This window comes from Ambystoma mexicanum, chromosome 12, assembly GCF_040938575.1.
Source record: "Ambystoma mexicanum isolate Mex_15411 chromosome 12, UKY_AmexF1_1, whole genome shotgun sequence".
NCBI classification, from domain to species: domain Eukaryota; kingdom Metazoa; phylum Chordata; class Amphibia; order Caudata; family Ambystomatidae; genus Ambystoma; species Ambystoma mexicanum.
This window is the reverse complement of record NC_090936.1, coordinates 583,853,624-583,876,098: the sequence shown is the minus strand read 5'-3', so window position 1 is coordinate 583,876,098 and position 22,475 is coordinate 583,853,624. Positions and strand designations below refer to the sequence as shown.

The 22,475-nt window shown below is 45.8% G+C and overlaps 1 protein-coding gene across 1 annotated transcript in view; it reads right to left on the bottom strand.

Annotated features, from left to right (window-relative positions):
- Positions 1 to 3,215: 3,215 nt before the first annotated feature.
- Positions 3,216 to 22,475, bottom strand: part of RHOD (ras homolog family member D) — a 155,454-nt gene continuing 136,194 nt past the window's right edge. The window contains exon 5 of the mRNA XM_069628940.1: positions 3,216 to 4,299. Coding sequence (XP_069485041.1) covers positions 4,132 to 4,299 — 168 coding nt within the window. The 3' untranslated portion in view covers positions 3,216 to 4,131. The remainder of the gene's footprint in view (positions 4,300 to 22,475) is intronic.

Below are 22,475 nucleotides of genomic sequence, written 5' to 3'. Positions count from 1 at the left end.
ATACAATAATTGCTAGACTCATCAAAGGTTTATTTCAGGCACACTTCAGTGGGTGAGTCACTGATTTAGTCTGTTCTTAAATGCCTCAACTCAGCCTTTCATCCTTCTGAGGTCGATAAATGAGTACCAACACAGGTTGGGTGATATTGGGTATATATTTTTTCTTTATAAAGCGCTTAAGCATAAGTGCTATATAATAACACCTCATTATCATTTGGTCATGGACGTCTGCTTGCAATCACAGTAATTTGGTAATATGGACCTATATACACTGATCTTAACGATACATATGTCGATCCGCTCTTGTATGAAATGTACATCACATTATAGTGATATTGTAACCATATTTTTCGTAGTGTACAATGCTATGTGATGCCACTTCCTGTTTTGTTAATGAGTGAAAGGTCGTGTTCCATCACTTCCCGTGATATCACTTTGGGGCAGGGTCAAATTACATCACTTTCTGTGATGTCATCAGGGGGGTCAAGGGTCATGTGATGTCACTTCCGCTACCCCTGGCATTTTGGTGAAATGACATCCCTGGCTGGGCTCTGTGTCATTAGACTGCATTGTCTTTGCAGACAATGTGGTCTTGTTTCATCTGACACCTATGGGGCTCCAGAGGAAACTGACTGTTATTTGAATATGCTGTTAAGAAGAACTTGAGAGTAAATGGACAAAAGTCGAAAGTTATCCTTTTCTCTAACAAAAGATGGCCAAATATAATGAAGTGGAAGGTTGCCGCAAACCCGCTCTAAAGGGTGGACTCTATTAGATACCTTGGTTACCATGTTACCAACACCCACTCCAAGGAGAGTTGGAAAACTCTGATTGGGGGAAATGCTTGCCCCTACTAGCAAAGAATGAGGAGGGTATACTCACAATTATGTCACTTCTTGTTCAATCCTCTGCTCCAATACTATCTTTCAAGTGTGGAGGCCACTTTGCTTTATGGCCTGGATCTCTGCCTCTTCGACCTGGGGGATTTCCTTAATTCCATCCAGGGAACTCTCCTAAAGAAATCTTTGAGGTTGTTCATCTCTATTCCGAACGCAGTAATAAGGCAAGAGTTTGGGCTAATGTCATTGGGCACAAGAGCGAAATGGTGGAAAATGGTGGAATATGCCAAATTATTAAATCCACTAGCTATGTCTCTCTACCAGAGTTGGTGGGGAGGAGGGGAGCATCATAGAGAATCTGGGGCCTCCGTCACAAAGTTCAAGGTAGAAATGAGCGAAACACTTGCCTTGATAGTGTCATCCAAAGAAGATCTTTCCTAATGGCCATGGTCAAGAATAAGCTACATAAATACGACTGAGCGATCTCCTCAGATCAGGTGGGGACATATAGAATGTACACTGAAAACAGCAAATTCCTCACTAAAAGAGAAGAACTTTCCAAGTACATTCATATATTTCCCTGTGATAAACGTATGACTATTTACCTACGTTTTAGGGTAAATCAAAAACCCCACTTTGGAAAGGGGGGTTTGGGCACCAGCAGCCAGAGCTGTAGATTTTGTAAAAACACTCATTAAAGAAACCATTAAGCATGTGATAGCTGATTGTCCAGCATTGCAAAAGGAAAGGGCCACTCATCTGGGGTTGGAAACAGTTAATGAATTTACCTGGACCAGCTTGATGGCTGGTCTGGGACAGTCGCTGATTTTGGCTTTATGTGGCTTTCTTGCCTTGTTATTGAAAAAAATCTCGTTACTATGATGGTGCATACTAAGTTTTCACTCCCTTACTCGAGGAAACAATGTGCTACAAGCACTGATGTGATATATTCTTATGAATTCTGATTTAATAAAGGGAAACACATATTTTGCTTGTTTTTCTTTTAAATTTTGTATGTAAAAATGCTTTTTATATTTTCTTTGTGTGATTGTTCTGTTTTTGCTTTTTGTATAAGTGGAAGGTTTATACAATTTATATCTGAAACAAAACACTTATTCACGTTTTTATCAGAGTTTTGGGATGATAATCTGACAATATCTTCCATGAATATGGTAAAATTACTGATTAGGCAAGCAGAAAGAATTCATACAAAAGTAGAAGACGAAATAGTTACATTGAAGAAGGAAATCGAAAAAAAATATGCAGACTATATAGCAATTAACAAAAATTCTATGTAAAAGACTTTTAAAATTAACCAAAATAAAAAATACATTTTCAGAGATTAAAAGGTTTTCTGTTAACTATATTAGATTCCAATGTGTATGAATGTAATATAAATGAAATACAAACAATACTAAGCCCTGAAGTAGCTTGTGTAATAATTATAAGTGCGGGTTGCGCAAACACGTGTCGGACATAATTAAAATTGTTAACAAATGATACTCAAACCCTTTGCAAGGAAAACCCAGGTTACATTATTTGTCTTGGGTGTTATTTTTTTTGCATTTTTAAAGCGCTTATACAGCACGCGGCATCGAGGCGCTGTTGCAGGAATTGTTTGTTTTTTAGTTGCGTAATTTTGTTTTTGTCCTAGTTGCGTATTTTAACGCGCTTAAATAACTAAAGGTGTCTAAGCCGACCCTCTTGATTCCAAGGCGAGCACATTTTCGCTGAGCCTCCCAGGATGGTCTTTTTCAATTACTTGTTACTTGTTTTATTGACTTTTACTTTACAGAACTTAATTATGTGGGACATTTTACAATAATAGTGCATGAGACATCCCTTTAATGTTTGTAATATGCGGAAAAATGCAAATAAGGCTTAAGAGGATAAGGCTATCAGGCTACAGCCATTTAAACACACGTCATAGGAATACACTTCTAAGATAATAAAGATCTTCTGTCCTTTAATCCAGTAACCTGCGGTGCAAGTGTGAGCCAAAACAGGTGAGCAGAGAACCTGCCCCCACAGGGACAGGGCTTTGCATTGGGCTTTTAAATTCGAGTTTGAGTCCCTTGAGCAGAGGGGTCGCTGGCGGGCGATTGTCGCCAATGACACAGCATGCGGCGCAAGCCAGTCATGCAGGCTAGCTTACTGGTCCTTCAAATTTGAATGTTGCTTTATGCTGCGCGAAAGATCTGCCGTCCTCTCCCTACAGAGAGGATGTCCCCTTAGTCTTCATCCAGGGCCTGGAGGACAGCATGCTGGGGCAGAGGCGCGTTCTGAAACATGTACCCCATAGCACCTGCTGCTGCCCACTGTGGAGCTGACCTCTCTGTTTGCTTGCCATGCCTTCTTACTTAACACAACTTGGTGGGCAGCATTAAGTTTCGTTTTATTGCACAGTAAAGAACCAGACACACTTTGGCAATGTCTGCCCACATGTATTTGGCACCATCTTTGGCAGAAAGTCCCTAATGACAGCCGAAGGCTTGGGACCTCAAGCCCAGAGAAGTGCCATGTTCCTAGCAACAGAGGAGGAGTGATTGATAATATACGATGAAGGCATTTAAATATATATGGGGTACATGCACAGAAGAAGGGTGAGCATATCCAAGCGGACATAAACCTCTATAAGTAACAGGGTGGGATCAGGAGGTTGGGAGAGGACGCAAAAAAGTAGGCTACTCGTTACAGGGTGGTAAATGCGAGGATGGAGAAAGCATGTAATTACCCTAGAGCAGGGCAGTTACAGAATTCAGAAAGCAAATAGCAGATACATTAATCATGATTTGGATCAAAGACTGAGCTGTACACAAAGAAGAGCATATAGGTTTGCAGCAGTCGAGGATTGGGGCACCGGGAATTGTCCGCCATTACTTTTTTTTTTTTTACACTGATCTACATGCATACATGAACATTTTCCACATTTGTTTTAGTTTATGAAGGTTGAGAAAATAGTCCACCGTCTTCCCAGCAAAGTTGCGCGCCTGTGAACCTCATGGCATCCCTCTTTCCCATCATCTGGCTGTTCCGGCGCCCCTCGTACTCCATTTTCTACTCCTGCGAAAGTTCTTTCCTTGACAGTCACTGATCTGGTGAGGCGGCATAGCTCGTCGCCTATCCGGACGAATTCCTTGGGCCTGTTTAACGTTTTTATGTATCCATGCTTTAGGTCCTTTATACGTTCACGTACAAACATAGGAATGGTTCATAGTCTAGCAAGTGTTTTTTTTTTGGCGTGGAAGTAAGTCTCTAGGTGGTCGCTGGCCTGGAGATCAGCCAGTCAATGCTACGACAGCACGCAGCCCCTTTTCGTCCTGCGCTTGCGCCGTTTCTTTTTCATGCCATGCATGGCTGCTGCGGCCGCCTCCGAGAAGATGTCCAGGATATTCTCGCGGAACTTGGCGGAACATTCCAGATATGCCACAGCCCTGATCTCCCGTCCCATGGACTGCCCCTAAAGAAGGAGGAAAGAGAATGCGGGTGGTAAGAATTAAGGCGGTTTATCGACACCACTGCACCAAGGACGAAACACTAGAATGCTCTTGCAACCACACGCTACTCGCGCCCTAACATTGTGAAGCCATTGAAATAGAAATAAAACATGCTTTTATTGACTGGGTAGGAATTGGGGAACTTAAAAGTAATATGTAGACAAAGCTAAGGAGATAACATATTGCCAACTAGTATTCGGTTTCATTATCTCATGCATATGTTCAATGATGAAATAAAGGGATTTGACGGTCACCAAAGAATATCTTACTGCTTCAAATTTCCATTCATTTCACTCTCTGCTGAAAGGATAAAAAGAGCCATTGTTTCCAGAGTATAGCTCAGGGGCAGCACGCTCGTCTTGGAAGCAAAATGATGCAGAGCAACACAGGTTCGATCTCTTGGCAGCAAAATGATGCAGAGCAACACAGGTTCGATGCGCATTATAAACAACCAATTAGGAATCTTGTAAAAATAGTTTTTAACCCAATTACATCAATTAAAATAAAAAAAATATAAATAAATATATTATATATATATCTGCTCTTCAGCCACTGAAGACTTTAAATTCCATTTTAACTTAATGAAAAAACGCTGAAAACTAACAGTAGCAATTGGAAATCTTACCAAGATTAACATAACATATTTGGAAAAACAAAGTTTTATTTGAATGGTGCATAGGTTGGACCAAATGAAACATTTTCTCTATCCACACCCCTAACATTTTGGCATTTATACTTGGTTTCAGCTGTAAATGTAGATGTTTTTCCAGGTATATCGCACAAATGACGGAGATTGCGCCCGGCACGTACATCACCAAACATTAACGGCTGTTCATCCCTTATAGTCTTCCAGCCTAGCCCTAAACCATATCCTACCACTTTACCTTTTGCATAAAATTTGAAGAGCAGCAAAAAAAAACAAGGGGTACACAATATAAGTTTCCGCACCAACTTGTGTAAAGTATTTCTTTCTGGATCCCACTAAACTGCATGCAGTTGCCACAAGACTCCATGCTACAATGACACTTCTTTTCTCCAGTCTTGGCCTTTCACTTAGCAACAGATTGCATTCTGGGAGTTGTAGTCTTGGTTATTTTTTTAATGGACCAAAGTACCATAAAACTGTGATTTTAAATTAAAAGACACTGTTTGTAAAAGTGGAGTCACAATCACAGTGATATGATCGTGCTAAAATGTCAAACACAAATGGAAATTAGTCTGGTCATCTCCTCGAGTATTATCCCTCCCTTTGACCCTCGCCTCCTTCTTCCACTTTTCCCAACAACCCTCCTCTGCACCCCACCCAACTCTTGACTCAATACTTTTACTGGCCCTTCTGTTTAGAACCAAGAACGGAAACAACAATCACACATTTCAGTTTACAGGAATCTGTTTTGTTTGAGCAACGGATTTCTTTTGCGAGGGTGAATAGCCTTTTCCGGTTTTTCACCCTGAATTGACAGCAAAACAAATAACAATATTCTAGGGCTCTTTTGCGTACAGGACACTGACCGATTTACATTATTCTCCAGGACTGGCTCTATTATTTCTGAGACCATGTGCAGCAAAAGACATATAGTCCCCTAATTTGCATATGCATTGACATCTTTGGAAGTTTCATCACAGAAAATGACATTAAAGGCAGTGACATCACAGTCTTCCATACTTGAGGGCACCAATCAACATTAGAAGTGCCAAACGAAGAAGTTGATGGAGTATGCCAAGAGACAAATAACTCTGTGGCTAGCACTTTATACATGGCCACTATTATTAAGAGTTTTTGGAACAGCTGTGATTGTCACGCGGTATGACCAGCCTGAGGGGAAGAGTAAAACTCTGTGGGCTGGAGTTGCCCGCAAGCCGAAAGAAGCAATTCCTAGAGGTGGTATATTGGGGATCCCACAGAGACCATCTACACCTCTAAAACCATCATGCCTTCTGGAAGCCAGTCTATCTGTGAGGCGCTCTCTGTTCCTATATGTGGGGGTGAGAAAGGAGGAAGGCAGGACTGCCTTTAAATCTCCTCCAGCATACATGTGATGGCAGCCAGAGTTAAAGGGTAGCAGTATGCCAAGTCAGCCGCATACGCCCTCAGTGCCCCCCAGTCCCTGACCCAGCATGATCCCCCCAAGCCCGCCTCACGTTACCTAGTGCTAGCTCCAACCCAGTCCCTCCCTCGCACTCTCTGGGGAGACGGATAGCGAGCGCCACCTGCACCTGCCCTGCATGTCGCACTTACAAACAGCCAGCAGAGACTTTCCAGGCAGGGATAGTAGCGCCTCACAAGGGAGAGCCACTGCCAGATGAGATGCAAACCCATTTCCTCCTGATTCCAAGATGGCGCCCGGGTTCTTACACCCTTAGCCTTGGCTGCCGTGGAGCAGACAGCAATGGAAGGAATCTCATTGCTCAGGGAAGGCAGAGAATGATCCGCATCTGGAACCAACGGGAGAAAGCCGGACACCTGAAAGGACACGCCTTGTAGTCAGTTAAACCAACCCCGAGTACGAATAACTCAAGACTAACGGAGCACCAATTAGAACATGTAATGATTAACCAGAGCCCTTAGCAGGGCTATATAAGGCTAATTTTTGATGCAAAGATTGTCTCAGTCAGACTACTCTTGTAGAGACCAGAACACAGACGAGAGAGCATGCAGGAGAAAGAGAGGGAGTGCGAAAGAGAGACACAGAAAGAGTACGACTACCAGTTCTACTTATCTTTCAGCCACGTAAAAGGCCAGGACACAAATAGGAAGGAACATTACAATTGTACTGAGCACCATAGCCTAGACAGTGGCTGAGACCAAAGCCAAAGGAGAACCAGATGCTGCAGCCCTGTTTCTCAGACCCTGGCAGGCCAAAGAGAGGCCACGAGAGACAACCACGAGTCTGCTTTGGCTGGAAGTTTCAGCGGAGGAAAGTGACCGTAGGCTGGTGGGTTATATAAGAACGCAGCCAGGCAATGACCCTACAATAGGGGGAAAAATACTTGCCATTCAAAATGTGCCATGGTAATAACTTTAGTAACGCGGAGGGGACAGGCGCATCAGTAGGAGACTGGTAAAGGTAACACACTAAGCAGGTGGGAAGAACGCCTTGCCAGTAGGAGAGTGCTTAATGTAACACCCCAAAACAAAGTGGGAGGAAATACTTGCTGGTAGGACAAGCCAAGAAGCGCGCTGGGCGCCATTTCCTTGAGACTGTGTATAGAGACAAGAAGCTGGGGACTATATCCCTGAGTCTGTGCAAGATAAGGGAATTCTGTCATGGGAGTGTAATCTTTGGACAGAGTCTTCCAGCAAACTACTACAGTGGTGATTTGGCACTGCATAAAAGCCTATTAGCACAACAGAACAAAACATTTGAGTCGATCCAGACTAATGGCCTCATCACAAGTGGGTATATATCCCGGCAGTAAATCCACCGGGATACTGTCCAATGCAAATAGCGTTGCCTCAACTATCCCGGGTTGCGGTGGGGCACTAAGTCCCTATTCATATTGGATCCATTGGACTCAGTGGGGCATTTTTGGCACTGTTACTGCGAGGTTAATAGCACCGAAAATGGGCGGAAAGTGGCCAGATTTATCTCCAGTGGAAAACTGGAGGTAAATCTCGACCTTTCCTCCCAACTCATAGCTGGGCGGAGCGGTAATGCGGCAGTAATAGCGTAACTGACACATTTTTACCGCTACACCCAACTTGTGATGACCCCCTAAGGCTTTTTAAGAACAGTTATTTAATTTGGAGATTAAGCTGAGCACCCTGGGCCTTATCGGTGCCCCACCCACTTTGCCCCCCCCAAACTGCTGTGTGCAAATAAAGATGAACCATATTTTGTCTTGTTTGTTCTGTTGATCTTTCATCGTACAGTGTACACTGTAAACTGAAGCACTTCTTTCTACAGATAAGGCATAGTGAGATTTAAAGATTTGCCCAGGATCACACACTCTCTCTGGTTAAGTGGTGAAAAGGTATTTGAGCCATGACTGCAGTGTAGGCACTTGACCACATAGCACTGGTTGGTACAAATATATAATAATATTTGGATTACAACAGCTAAAATAATACTTTGGTTTACGGAGATGACTTGAAAAGTGCACACACATTGCATAATACACCAACATAACAGCATATAAATAATTCTAGAAACATGTTGAGCAAAAAGAGTCTGACTATCACTTTATTGTCCTCATCCAAAATGAAAGACTTCAAGCCCCAGCAGGCAATGTAATGTGAGCTTAAAACAATCTGCTCTCGCTTTTACATCTGTAGTCTCAAGACTTAAAGACAATGAGAGAATCATAATATAGGGCGTGGAAACATAACTGGGTTGTGTATTATGTGGTATCCTCCAGCGACATCTGCTCTTTGTTTTGGAAATAAAATAGTGAGCAGGAAAGATTAATTGTTTCAATCAACAAAGATAATTAACAAGTTTGCTGCTCTTGTACAGTGTGCCACTGGGAAGCTACTTCAGTTTTCCACATGAAAAGGATGCAGCCTTTAAACGCGCATAATTTTGGGCCCCCAAAATGAACGCTGAAGTTAATGAAAAGTGGTGACACGTCTCCATCTAGCGGCAGCATGGAGCTCAAACAAAAGCATGCCTTCACATTGCTGTTGGTTGGCTTCGTTGTCTGCTAACTTGTGGTTGATGCGAGCAAAGATAACCTAGAAAAATCCGCCGGGTGCTGCCAAACACCATGGAAGCAGCATTACTTGTTTCTGCATAATTAACAAAGTGCATTGCTTAGTTATAAACCTTGCACTGAACGCACACCGGGTTGACTGTCCTGAAGCCGGCCATTCAGGCGCGTTGCTTTTGGGCAGGTCCCTTTTAGGAGCGCCCTGTTGGCTGCGGCCAGCTGGGCTCAGGGACCTGCGCGCCTAGATATGTATGTTTTACTTAAATAGATTGCCAACCAAAGCACGGGAAAATGTAGTGCTTTGGTTGACAATATATTTAAGTAAACATTAGCCGGTCAGTACATGGAGCTGCGCTGTCAGTGCACGCACCATGCAGAAACATAGGTTGCTTTCAGGGGGGGCGCAAGGAAACCTACATTTTGGTGGATGGGGGGGGTCAACCCTTCAAATGTTGGGAGAGACGCTAACTTTGGAGACTGTGGAGGACGGTGTCATGCGTTGCAATCAGCCTCGTTGTGTTGAGGCGTGGCAAGGGAGCAGGGTTGGACTGGGACAAGAAATAGGCCAGGACACCCCTCGCCTAAAAAAAGCCCACCCCTCGCCTCAAAAAAATTGGCCCTCAAACCATCATCCGTGAATCGCGCCAATTCACGACTTTAAAGAAAAAGCTATTTATGTAGGGTTCATGTGTCTGTTACATCACAACACAACTTATAAAATAACATAACTTTGCATACAGTTCTGTGACAGGGTCCACCGCTCCGAGGCGCAGGAGTGGCATGAACCAACCACCCCACTGTGGTTTTGGGGCCTGCTGCAAGTCAATGCTTATTGTATAGCACTTTTTTTTATAGAACAAATATGCATACAATATCACCCAACCTGTGTTGGTACTCATTTATCAACCTCAGAAGTATGAAAGTCTGAGATGACTTTGCTGGGATTCTGACCTGCAACCTGCAGATCCCACACACATCGCAGCAGCGAGCGCTCAACCCACTGAGCTATCATATGGACTATTGTAAAATGAGCAATTATTCTGTAGTGTGTATACCATTAAACTGGTAACTGAGATTTAACAGCAGACCAATTAAGTTCATCTGCACGTCTGGTGCAAATTTGGCCGCATGTCAAGCCTGCGTGCATCTACTTTTCAGGCTTCAGAGGTTGGCAAAATAGGGAAAACAGTGCACTCACAGGACATTGAATACTCTCAGCACTCGTTACCTCATACGTGCAAACAGACATCCTGAACAGCATGCCAGGGAGTTGGGAAAAATAGACACATTACAAAAAAGTATCGTGGCACAATGAAGTCAATGCCCACTTGATGTGCTATGGTCAAATATTTCTACGCTGTACACAAGCTTTTAGGCACAAGGATTTTGTCAAGTGACCGAGGACACCGAGATGGAATGTCTTGTGATGATCATAGCAGAGACAATGGCAGAAAAAACATGCTATTACTGCAACTTGCTAAAAGCAAAATACATAGTCCGAAATGGAAGGTTATTCTACTCTAAAGTTGTAATTCCAGATATGGGAAGCGAAAGAGGGGGTAAGGGGTATTGCACAGGCCTCAGATCTTTGTGCAATCTGGGGATCACAGTTCAAAATCCTGATACTGGGGCCGGGCCTAATTCACCCCCACTTTTACTGCTCCCGCTCACATCTCCTTAGAACTGCACAGCTCCAAATCCATCCCTGAAAGGTCGAAAAATAGGCATGATAATGCATTGTTACCTAATGTAGGACATTTGGCCTTCAGATGCAGACACAGCTCTGGGGGTTTGTTTTCCTACTATACTGTCCTAAGCTCCCTGTGAGATTGTGTCTGATCCTTTTAAGAGTGTTCGCTTATGTACACGCTACCTCTGCCCCCTTCTCACTCGCCCTCCACCCGATTACCACATGCAAGTGGTTGAGTCCAGGGGAGCAAGGGGTGGGCCTTGCCCCTCTGGATAACAGCCGTGGTTTCATGTGCTTGCAAACTCATCTTCTTGGACGAGGTCTATGCATCATTCGCCACGTTTTCTGGAGCATTTGAAAATGGGTGCATTTCTGTGTTACCTCAGGCACAGATGTGCATCAGGAGATGATGGGGTTAACAGAGCCATGTTTGGATTTCGCATTATCATTTGTAGAGTGTCTGGGCACTCTGAGATATGAGCAGTTCAAATGACCTTCTTATTCACGGCGGCTTAATACAGAATGTCTCGATGTTTGCTTTCGTCAATTAAGGTCACTCAGCATACTGGAAGCGATTCAGTGACTCGAGGGCCATGGGCGAGGTGGCAAGGGTGTTTGCACAGACGAAGCAGGCTCTATTTCTGCACAAGGTTGTGGCTCCAAGAGGGCAGTGCACCTGACCCGGTCTCCTGCGCATATCATGGTGAGCAAGATTGCCCCAAGGCCACCCGCAGCGTCCCAAAGCAAAGCAAATATCCTAAATTGGCTGTACTCGCCCAGTGGCGACCTGGAATCCTTATCATAATTAACTTGTGTGGACTGGATGTAACTTACCGCTGCAAGACAAAGTCACACAGAGTCCTGCACCAGCAGCCAGAGCCTTTCTGCGATTCCTGCTGCTCTTGCAGACTAGCAGCCAGAGCCTCCCCGAATTCCAGCTCGAGCCAAAGGCAGGCAGAGTCCGGTTGCACTTGCACCGGCAGCCACTCCAGAGCCTTCCCGCTCACTGAAATTGCTCTGGAACCGCTTCATTGCTATGGAAAATCATGATGTCAGAAGTCACGTGAAGAAGAGTGGGTGGGCCGTTGCTATGGTCCGTTTCTTGGATGGGAATGAAAAAAAAGCACCTGCAATGGCATGGTAGCGACTAGTTCCATGCCGTTGCGGGTGCTTCTTTTTTTTCTTCTCGCAAACCAGCCAAGACGTGTGTAGAAACCGTCCCTGAGGCACTCGCCCGTATAAAAACGATTTCGGCCCAACCACGGGCCGAGTGGCCGATGGGTCATTCTGACGCTGCAAGGGAGGGATGCATTGGGAGGAAGTGACGTTTTGGGACGGGAAGTCCCCAGTTTCACTATTAGAGGGAGTTGAGACCAGTCACTCGTGTGTGGGCCTCCCATTAGGGCGCACCGCGCATTCGCTTACAAACGCCATCACGGGGCTCTGACAACCAGCGGTCCTCGCCGGCCAACATTGGCGATGATCCGGAAACCATGACACCCTGCGTGGGGTGGGTGCATTACTAAGGCTGCATGTGCAGCAACGCGGGTCGCAGGAGCGGCTTTGATTTTCCCTGACACCCGGGAGGTGGCGGTGAGAGCAGGAGAGCTCCTGGGACCCTGGGGGAGGGACAGAGGCCCTGCTCACTCCAACATCCCAGCCCCAACCATCCGATGCAGCTGCACGCACTCACCAGGTGAGGGCGCATCGGCTCATGTGGCGCCAGCTCTTCAACCAAGCATGGTAGGCATGTGAGAGCTAAGATTGGAGGAGCCACCCAACGAACACCCCAAAAGCATGGACAAGAAGGGGAACAGAGGGCAGACAGCACACACCATAGGAAGGCTACTGCGCAGCTAGTCCCTGTGGGTGCAGGGTCGAGGAAAGGGACCCCATTCACTGAGAGAAGCCCCAAGATCTGTCAAGACTCTAAGGCAGCACATCAGATAACATGTCGGAAGAAGATGTGCCACTGAAAATGCCCGCACTCCCATCAGGTGCCTTCCAGAGGGCGCAAGGGGAGATGCTGCCCTGGCAACTGCTCATTGCCTTTGACCTTATAGACACCAGCAATCTGGGTCTGAGGTGAGTACGCTGGGCCAAGGACTTTAGGGTGTAGATTGGTGCCAAGGCTCTCATGGATGATGAATGGAAGAAGAACGGAATCCGCTGCAGATATCCCCATTGCTGGAGGGCATCTGGGAAGAACTAGCGATTTACTTTTTCAGTCTGATCCGAGATGGTTCCTAGGACTGGTAATAATGGATGAATACTCGAGATTCTCCAGGGTACAGCTTATCTCTTCCATGGCCGCAACGGCGGTCATGCCGCCACTGGATTGCATAATCACAGCCTACGGCATCCCCAAAACCATCAAGTCGGACAATGGCCCACCATATATGAGCTTGGACTTTGCGAACTTCGCAGTGTACATGGGGTTTTACCATTGAAAGATCATGCCCCTCTGGTCCCAGGCCAACAGCATGGTTGAGCGATTCATGGGGAACCTCAAGAGGGCCCTGCAGGTCACCCATCTGTCAAGGAAACCATTTGAGCAGAACCTCTTTCAGTTACTGAGATAATTACTGCCACACACCTCATAGCACCACAGGCGAGTGCCCAGTGAACCTCATGTTTGGCAGGCGGCTGAGGACTTGCATTCCGCAAGGTCCCCAGCTGGGAAGGCCAATGCTCTCGGACCACAGGTTGTGGAAAAAGGATACACAGGAAAAAGGAAAATTAAAGTGGCAGCAGATTCCGGGAAGGGTGCAAGAGAAAGCGCTCTCACTATAGGAGACAAGGTGGTGCTGTGATAGTCTCAGTGTAGGAAGCAGGACCCCAAGTTTGCCCGGAGGTCCTTACAGTCAAGCAGAGGAAGGGCACCATTGTCATGGTGGCAGACAAGAAGGGAAGAACAATCACGCGCAACATCCCCCACTTCTGAGAATGCAAGTTCAAGAACGAAGATGGCGATGTCTCCCTAACTGAGAGGTCAGCTGAGGACTTGGAAGACCCATACCACGGGGATGGTGAGGTGTCCGATGGAGAGTGGAAAGACCCGTAGCCCAGTCCACCAGGACGAAGCCTGGTCCTACCAAGGAAAGGACAGCCTGTTTCGGGACAAATTCCAACCTGTGACTTATTTAAGAAATGGGTTAAAGGTACTTGTTTCAGTTTAACAAGGGGGGGAGGTGTTATGTTGTGCAGTTAGCCTCATGTTGAAGCGGGGCTAGGAGAGGGGCCTTGGGAGAAGGTGACGTTTCGTGAAGGGGTGTGCCCAGTTTCACTATAAAAGGGAGTTGAGACTAGTCACCTCTATGTGGGCTTCCCATTATTGGGCACTGCACATTTGCTTACAAACCCCATAGCCGTGGCTCTGACAACCGGCGGTCCTCGCCAGCTAATAGATAGGTTACTTATTTGTGTGAGGGGATCTAACTTCTTTACGCATTCTAATGAGACTATTCTAGTGCAGCTTCAATGTTACAAGCAGTTAACTCTCTCCTTTAAGTCTGAAAGTACCCATTTAAGGACTGCTGTGAGAATGAGCAGTCTCCTGTCCCCTCTCTACCCTTCTAATCTCTCCCCTGGCATGCAAGTACTAACCCCACATCACGATTTCAATTGACTAAAATGTATGTATATGGACACAAGTGGTAACAGTGAAATGCTTTACTTTAGTAATTGCAGGGCCTTTGTTAACGGCGAAGCCCAGGCGTCGTTTAACATCTATGCCCTGTTCTGTCCGGCCACGACTCTGTAGGTCAGCCAGGTCGGGTCAACATAGCCCAACATTTCTGTGTGCGAGAGTGGGGGCTGAAGCCCGGTCAGCTCAATGGCGTTGCGCCACTGGTTGCTGGGTCCTGCAAACATAACGTGCGGGACACACAATATGTCAGCCCGCAGGTCCCTGCGCCCTGCTGGCTGCAGCCAACATGTTGTTCTGAAAAGGGACCTGCACCAAAATCGCTGCTCTTAAACAGGCCGCGCCAAAACACGGTGTACTAGGCCCTCCTATGTGAGAATGGAGAATCTTCCTTATAAGGTCAAAAAAGCAAAAGTTTCAAAGATTGTGAGATTTTGTCCAAGCCTTTTTTTTAAACTGGATGACTACGGGCGAGAGTGTCTTCGAAGGTGTGAGGCCCCACCCCACTATATTATATGAGCAGTCAGGCATGAGACTCTACCCAGTCTGATACTCCATGACAGTGTATGCGGCTCCTGAGGCTGATCAGGAGGAAGGCTACTTCAGAGAGTGTTTTCCCCACTCTTCAATGAGTAGGGACTGTAGTGTGCGAAACGTCAGGAGCTCACATAACCCTGGGCTTTGTGGCAGCATAAGGCTTGCCCAAACTCAAGTACCAATGGAACCTCCATCGAGTCATGGGAGGGGGCCAGAGACCTCCCCCTATGTGCCATGATGGTGGTGCAGAGGATGCATCTGGGGGATTCCCCGGGGTAGCGCTCTGTTGTCCCGTGACCTAATAGGGGCCAGTCAGAGGAGCACTGCATCACCCATAATTCCCCAGCATGATGATGACCCCTTGGAGAAGTCAAAAGATTACACCCAACACTACATGCCCCGAGGATTCTGCTCAGGTGGCTTATACCACTAATTTTGAAGTCTTCAGGGTCTACGAGCCTGGTACTAGATCCGCAAACCAAAAAGGCCACATTTTGAATGCCACCGGCTCTGCAGACCCACTGCCAGGTCTGTGGATCTGTGAAAATGCCAAAACAACCAGAATGGCATGAAAATAATAGTTCTGACCCATACAGACCCCAGGCAATTCGTTTATAGTAAGGGGACCTTAGAAAACATTATTTAAAAGTAGAACTTACTTTGTTTACCTGCAAAGGGAAGCTACTGACAACAGGCAGATATGGGGAAGCCAGGCACACCAGTAAAGTTCAAGATGGCCATCCCACCGCTTATAGCCTCTGTCTCAGTATGCTCCACCCCTAAGCAGAGACAGGAAGGAAGTTGATTGGACCAATCACAAGAACGCCACCCCCTCCAACAACATGTAGAGCCTGTTATTTTGGAAGCCAGCCCAGGAGAGGGGCCAAAATAGCATACAAATATCGTACAACACTGCTAATGTGTAGGTTGTTAGAGTAGTGAACAGAAAATATTTGGAGACAGTTGCAGAGTGGTGAAATAAGGAATACAGCAACTGGAAGGAAGAGGAGGTTGTAATAATAGAGCATGGAGGACAAAGAAGGGTGAGGAGCTGGAGAAGATGTTGGAGAGAATGTTTACATCAAGGACATAAAGGGGGAGAGTTATTGGAAAGCGGTGTGAGGAATCGGAGGAAGGAGGCTGGAATTTCTTTGGGGAGAAGTTGAAACATCAGGAGGTGGTAGGGGGAGAAATGAAGGAAAAAGAGAAAGTTCAGGAACTGGAGGAGGTATGTCAGGAAGGGAAGGTGAAACATCAGGAGGTAGTAGTAGAGGTTAAGGAAGAAGGCAAAGTTAAGAATCAGGAGGATGAGTACTAGGAGGCAGAGTTGAAGCATAAGGAGAGAGAAAGATAAGAGGTTCAGGGAGGAGGCAGAGCTGAGCAAGAGGCGATTCATGGAGAGGAGGAGGAAGGTGAAGCCAGAAGAAGAGGAGAAAAGGCTAAGGAGGGTGTGACGTTGTGGATGAGGAGGAGCCCAGCGAGGGAGAACTGGGACTGTTATGTTAAAATCTTCTTCTATAGCACTAAACCCTAAGACATACAAGCACACAAAGGAATCTGAAGAAACCGTCTTCGGAGACCTAGCTAAGAGCAGAAATTCAGTTGGAAGCAGAAGGTCTTCAATTGTTTCTTAAAACTCAACAGGTTAGGTGTGGGTCTTACTGATTCAGGCAAAGGGTTTCAACTGTGACAGCCTGAATTGAGAAGCTTTTTCTACCAGCACATTTAATATCAAATCTGCTGGAGGTATCAGGATTTACCACAATTCTGGAATTTGGTGCTTTGTGCACTGGTGGAGACTCAGAAGAAGGAGACCGTTCCCAGAGTAAGGGCTACAGAACCCCAAGATTCCAGTGTGCAGCACTGTTCCTTCAACTAGGAAACTATGAACAGCATTATTTGTAGCCCCTTCCAACCTGGCAGATTCAGTAACTCATCTCCCAGCCTAACATGGCCACCTATTACTTACGAGTTATTGATCTCAGAGCAAACAAACAATGCGTCTTAAGCGGTCCACAGATAAACTGCATTGTGTCCCAATGCGTATATGTTCCAAGAACTCCTGAACCCGTTGCAACTTCTTTGCATCTGTGTTCTTTCCTACTTGCCATTTTCCCTTTTCTTTTCTTTCCTTGCCACCTGTCTGTTTGCTCTTTCTTGCTCTCTCCAGCTTGGAACGTTTCGCAGCCCACTCATATTTCTCCCAGCTCACCGTGGTTTCTCATCCAGAATGCACCCACCAGCCCAAAGTTCTTAAATCCTGAGGAGGATTCAGCAATGTACAGTTTCTCCAGCAGTGGTCCTCCGCCTCTCCTAAGCAGGGGTATTCCTTCTGAGGGTTCCTCCAACTGGGGGCCATTAATCAGTAGCTGTTGCCACCTGGCTGACATAGTGGCTTCAGGAGATCAGCAAATCCAGAAAACCAGCTCACAGCATCACAATGAGATCTACCTTTGATAGGTGGTGGAAAACATTAAGAAGGAGGAGCGGGGTGTTCTCGAAGATTTGTAAAAGTCAATTTGAGTGGCCAAATGCTTAGGCCACACAGGTGGCCACCTTGAATTTTATTATTGCTTCCACAGGGAGCCAATGCAAATGATAGTGAATTGATGTGTGTGAAGACATCATGGAGCAAGCAACAGACAACAGATTCAAAGTTCAAAATCATATGGTTTATTAAATCAAATGTCAGGATGGTTAAAGGCCGAACTTGTCAAATACTAATGTGGGATTTCCCTACCTGAACGAAACTAAGGAAAGTCTGGGTCAAAAAATTCAACTTACAAGTCTCTCTGTGTCCAAAACCTATCCTTGTCCTTACAACTAAAGCTAAACAATTTGTAGGGATGTCAATAATCAAATAAATGGTGATCAAAACAAAGTTCCACACAATCCCGGGGGTTCCTTTCCCCAAGTACAAGGTAACACAGTTAAAAAGAAAAGGGTCTTGGGGCGCCGTCCTCAAGACAACATTTGTAGTTCATCAAGTCTCAAGGTCCCCTTCCCCAAGACTTCATCGTACCAACTTATACTTGTTTCAGTCTCTCAATGTTCACCACAACTCCAAGTCAACCTGTCCCTCCTTCTGGATTGCATCAACAGTTCACTTACAGTGCTCCTTCTTGGTTTGTTTCACAATGTCTCTGGCTTTTGCAATTTTAGGGCTTCCTGGTCTAGGCGCAGTTATCCACCCCTCACAGGTCGCGCAACTAGGAACCTTAGGCTCTTCAGCCCACACAGGTTCTTCTGTATTTGCCCCTGTGCACTGATTCACATTCACTTAGCTTCTCCTTGCCAGCCTCTTGGCTTTATGTGCCGGTTCACATTCTGCTGGCTTCTACTGGTTAGACTCTTGGCTTTGCCATAACGTGCCACACATCTCATGTCAGTCTTAGGCCTTGCTCCACTGTACCTATTCATATAGTTCACTCTGTGGAGGTTTTCTCTATTCCCCACCTTTCTGTCATGCTCTTTCATACGTGCGCTCTTATTTCATACATTACTTTCAAGTGGGCACTCTCCCTTTTAACTTTCATCAGCTAATTTCAAGAAGAAATTGAAAACCTTGCTGTTTCTCTGATTGGTGGTCTAGCCCCCTCTTCTTCACTGGCTTTCTTCCTCGTATCAGTTTATGTTCTGTCCCGCGCCCTTATGCCTGTGGGTTCACGGCTGTGCTATATAAATGTTGTAAACTAAACTAATAAGCTTTGCTTGCAAAGTTTTCATTCAGTTCAGCATTCAATATGCATAATTTAACTTTTCTTCAAGCTTTCATTCAGTTCCATATTCAATTTGATTCATACAGCACTTTGTTACCTATGGGTAGCCCCCAGGAGCGCCCCGGCTTCGAGTGCCGTTTCCCTGCACTCACCGGGCCTCAGCGTTCCTCCCCAGCGGCCTCGCTACTTCCCTTCTGCTTCGCCGGCTGGCGGCCAGTCACTGCAACTCCCGCTCGCAGGGGAAAAGGACCCAAATAGGTAGGCCAAAAATCAGTTGTCCAAAGGGAAGAAGCCGAGCGGGGGCCCACCACCAACACCTCGGTCTTGTCAACATTCAACTTGAGCCAGTTGTTATGCATTCATTCCCCCACGGCCTCCAGACCGGCAAAGAATCTGTCTGCTGACTCAGGGGAGGAAAGGGACACCACATGGGAGAGTCGTAGCCATAGAGAAGCAGGAAGAGAATTTGGCGACGGTCAAAGGGCAAAGAGGACAACCAGGCCAGGACGGTACCCGAGAGGCTAGCCTCGGGCAGACAGCCTAGCAGGACTCCATGAACAATGGTGTAAAAGGCGGCAAAAAGGTCCAGCAAAATCAGAGCACTGACGCCACCCCCGTCAAGGATCCACACCAGGTTGTGCATGACTAAGACCAAGACACTCTCGGTCCCACGCCCTAAATGGAAACCAGACTGAGAAGAGTGGAAAAAGGAAGATTTCCCAAGAAAAGTAGTGAGTAAAGGACAGACCAAAGATTAGAGGAGATTCATAGGAAAGGGGAGGAGAGAAATAGGATGAAAATTGGAGGGGACCGTGTGGCTCAAGTAAAGGTTTCTTTAAAAGCAAATTAGCAATTTTCTCGAGGGTATTGTGGTTAAGAGTGTGGCTTGATACTGAGAGGTCCTTTGCTCTAACTTTCTCTTGGAGGTTCCTGCCTTTTGGTGATTGTGTCGCATGGTTCGCAGCAGACGCGGAGAGCTGCAGCGATAAGTGGCTGAGGCGGCTAGCGGCTTGCTATGTGTCAGTGAGGCTAGCTCTGCATACTGAAATTGTATCTGAATTTGCTGTGGTGCGAGCAGCGAGTGGTGAGACTCAACTTGTCTCCTTTGTAGCTTTGCTGGCACAACTGCATTTCGTGGTGTATTGCTGCATGCTTGAAGAGGCTGGATTAAGCCCCTGTTTTTTTATATTCCATGATTGTGTCAGAAGGGACTTCTGTGATCTTATTCGAGGTTCGGCTTGACACACTTTGAATGCCCAATGGCCTTCATATAATTGGTCCAACACAGGCGAAGTGCTGGTTCCAAGTGTTCTGTGGAGTCCATGTTGAAAGCTGAAAGCAGAACTCAGAAAGTAAAACCAATTGGAACTCAGCATGTGGAAACAGGGAGCAACTGCGGGTGGCTGACTTTGAGCTTGTTTGTTTGAGTGCTTTTCCTTGTGCCCGACATTTCATCTAACATGTTTAACTGTGACTATTATACCAACTATTATACCAGTATTTCTTGGGGAAGCAGTGTTGCCATCGCATGAGTATTGTAGTGAGTGAGCGAAAATGAGCTAAAACATGGTGCTGATGCGCAGCCATTTTGGATATTCACTTCCAGACTCCAATGAAAGTCTATGTGCCTCATTACAAGTTTGGCGGTAGCCTTGCTGGTAAAACCGGCAGGCTTCCTCCAAACTTGCAAAATACTCTGGCACCCGCGAATGGGCAATTACCGGGTCATTACGGCCCTGCCGGACTCGGTAATTGCCCATTCGTAGGTGTCGGAATAAAATGCTCCCCATTCCCATTTGAGCCACATTGGGCTCAATGGGAATGGGGAGGTTGGATGCACCGGCACCATTCGAAATGGTGCCGTTGAATCTGACATGCTCTGCTCGCGGGTGCTGGTCTGCCCGGCAGGCCAGTCCTGGCGGGCGGGATGGCACCCGCGAGCAGAACTTGTAGTTTGCTGGTCTGGTAAACAATGGTACTGGCAAGCTTACCAGTACCGTTGTTACCAGACCGGCAAACTTATAATGAGGCCCAATGTCTTTTGCAAGCACGGTTAGAAGGCAAACAGGATTTCTGCAGCGTTTACGATATTTTAGTGTGAAGTAGATGAGCTCACTGCGTAGGATAGTTTTGCATTGCTCGTTCAAGGACGAGTCAGGAGGAGAGGCAGAGACGTGCAGGTGCGCTGATAAGGGGTGCTGGGAACAAGAGCACGAGAGCATGAGCTGGGTTTTTCCACTGTCTGGATCTTTCCACTCTAAGAGTGCCTCCAATGCTTGGTGTCTGTCGCTCTGGCCGGGGGCATTCGGTAATCTATGTTTGTTTGTTTGTTTATTTATTTTTCAAGCGCACCGAACCCGTAGGTATCTGGGCGTATTACATGGTTGCATAAGTTACATAAAGAGCAAAAATGAGAAAACACAGGGCAGTATTTACAATAAGTTACAGTTTTATACAGATATTGCGAACATGTATCTACATAGGAGTCAGATCAGGACATTCATTATACATCAGAGGATGAAAACCAGGATTTAGTGTTCTTCCTAAAACTAAAATATGACGGTTCTGCTCTTAGGTCAACAGGTAGTGAATTCCATAATTTAGAGGCTATTACAGGGAAAGTACTTCAGCCTGTTTTTTGCAAGTTGAACCTAGGTACATTCAGGTAGTGTGAATGTGCAGTTCCAGTGGGGCGTGATGAAGTTTTTTTGGCAAAATTGTCAGCAAGATATTTTGGGGCAGAATTAGTCAGACATTCATACGTGAGTGTTAAAGTTTTGAGTTTGATCCTGTCTTTGACTGCGAGCCAGTTAGCGCTGCGTCTGATATCAGATATATGCTGCGCTCTCGGGATGTTGAATACGCTTCTTAGTGCATTTTTCTGCAGAGTTTGTAACTTATTTATATTGTATTTACTCAAGCCTAAATATAAGGCATTACAATAGCGTAGTTTTGATAAAATTAGCGCTCTGGCTGATATGGTACAACTGCCCGTTGAGATGAAGGCTTTGCAAGCATTGATTGATTTGCATGTGTAGGCAGTGGTAGATGCAGTGGCATTCATCTGTCTTTTTAGATTTGGAGCTGAGTCAAGGTAACAACCTAAGGTTTTCACCTCCTTGGACACTTTGATGTTGATTGAATGATTGATATTTTATTTGTATCGCGCTCGTACACAAGTGCTTCAGAGCGCGACAAGGCAAGGGAGGGGAACAGGGGAGAACAAAACAGAGATCTTACTAGGCCCAATGACATTGAGAATGCGCAAGTGCATGGGAGAGGGGGAAGGGAAAAGTGCATGGAAGGGTGGAGAAGTGGAAAGTGCGAAGCAGAGGAGAAACAGATAAATAACAATAAATAAATAAGAAAGTCAATACCTCAATTCGACATATTAACAGAACATGGTCCTAAGGGTAATCAATTACCACTTCAAATATGGAGACAAAAATGCAGAGAAATGCTGCACCACATAGAAGCGACGAAGAGACGTTATTAGCCAACCCAAATCTGGTTAAAAGGAAAGTGCTCGAATTAGACTGGATCGAGACTTACGAGAAGAGAAGATCTCACAAATGCATGGGAGATTCCCCACCTGAAGCAAAAAGATTTAATGAGATACCCCAATATATGGAAGTGTTCCTGTGCAAGTTCCTGAGGAGACAATACCTGAAATTCAGGCTAAACCTCTATGAGACCAGAGAAATTCAAAATTATAGAAGGGGCTTGTTAGCAAGTGACTCTAAATGCCGGTTCTGCGGCAAAGAAGAAACCTTAAAACATCTGGTTTTGCTATGATCTTAAAACACAAAGAACCACATATTTGGCCCAAGAACTGAGTATGGGGACGACTTACACTGTTGACGAATGGTGGTCAAGAATGCATTGCAGTACAAATAA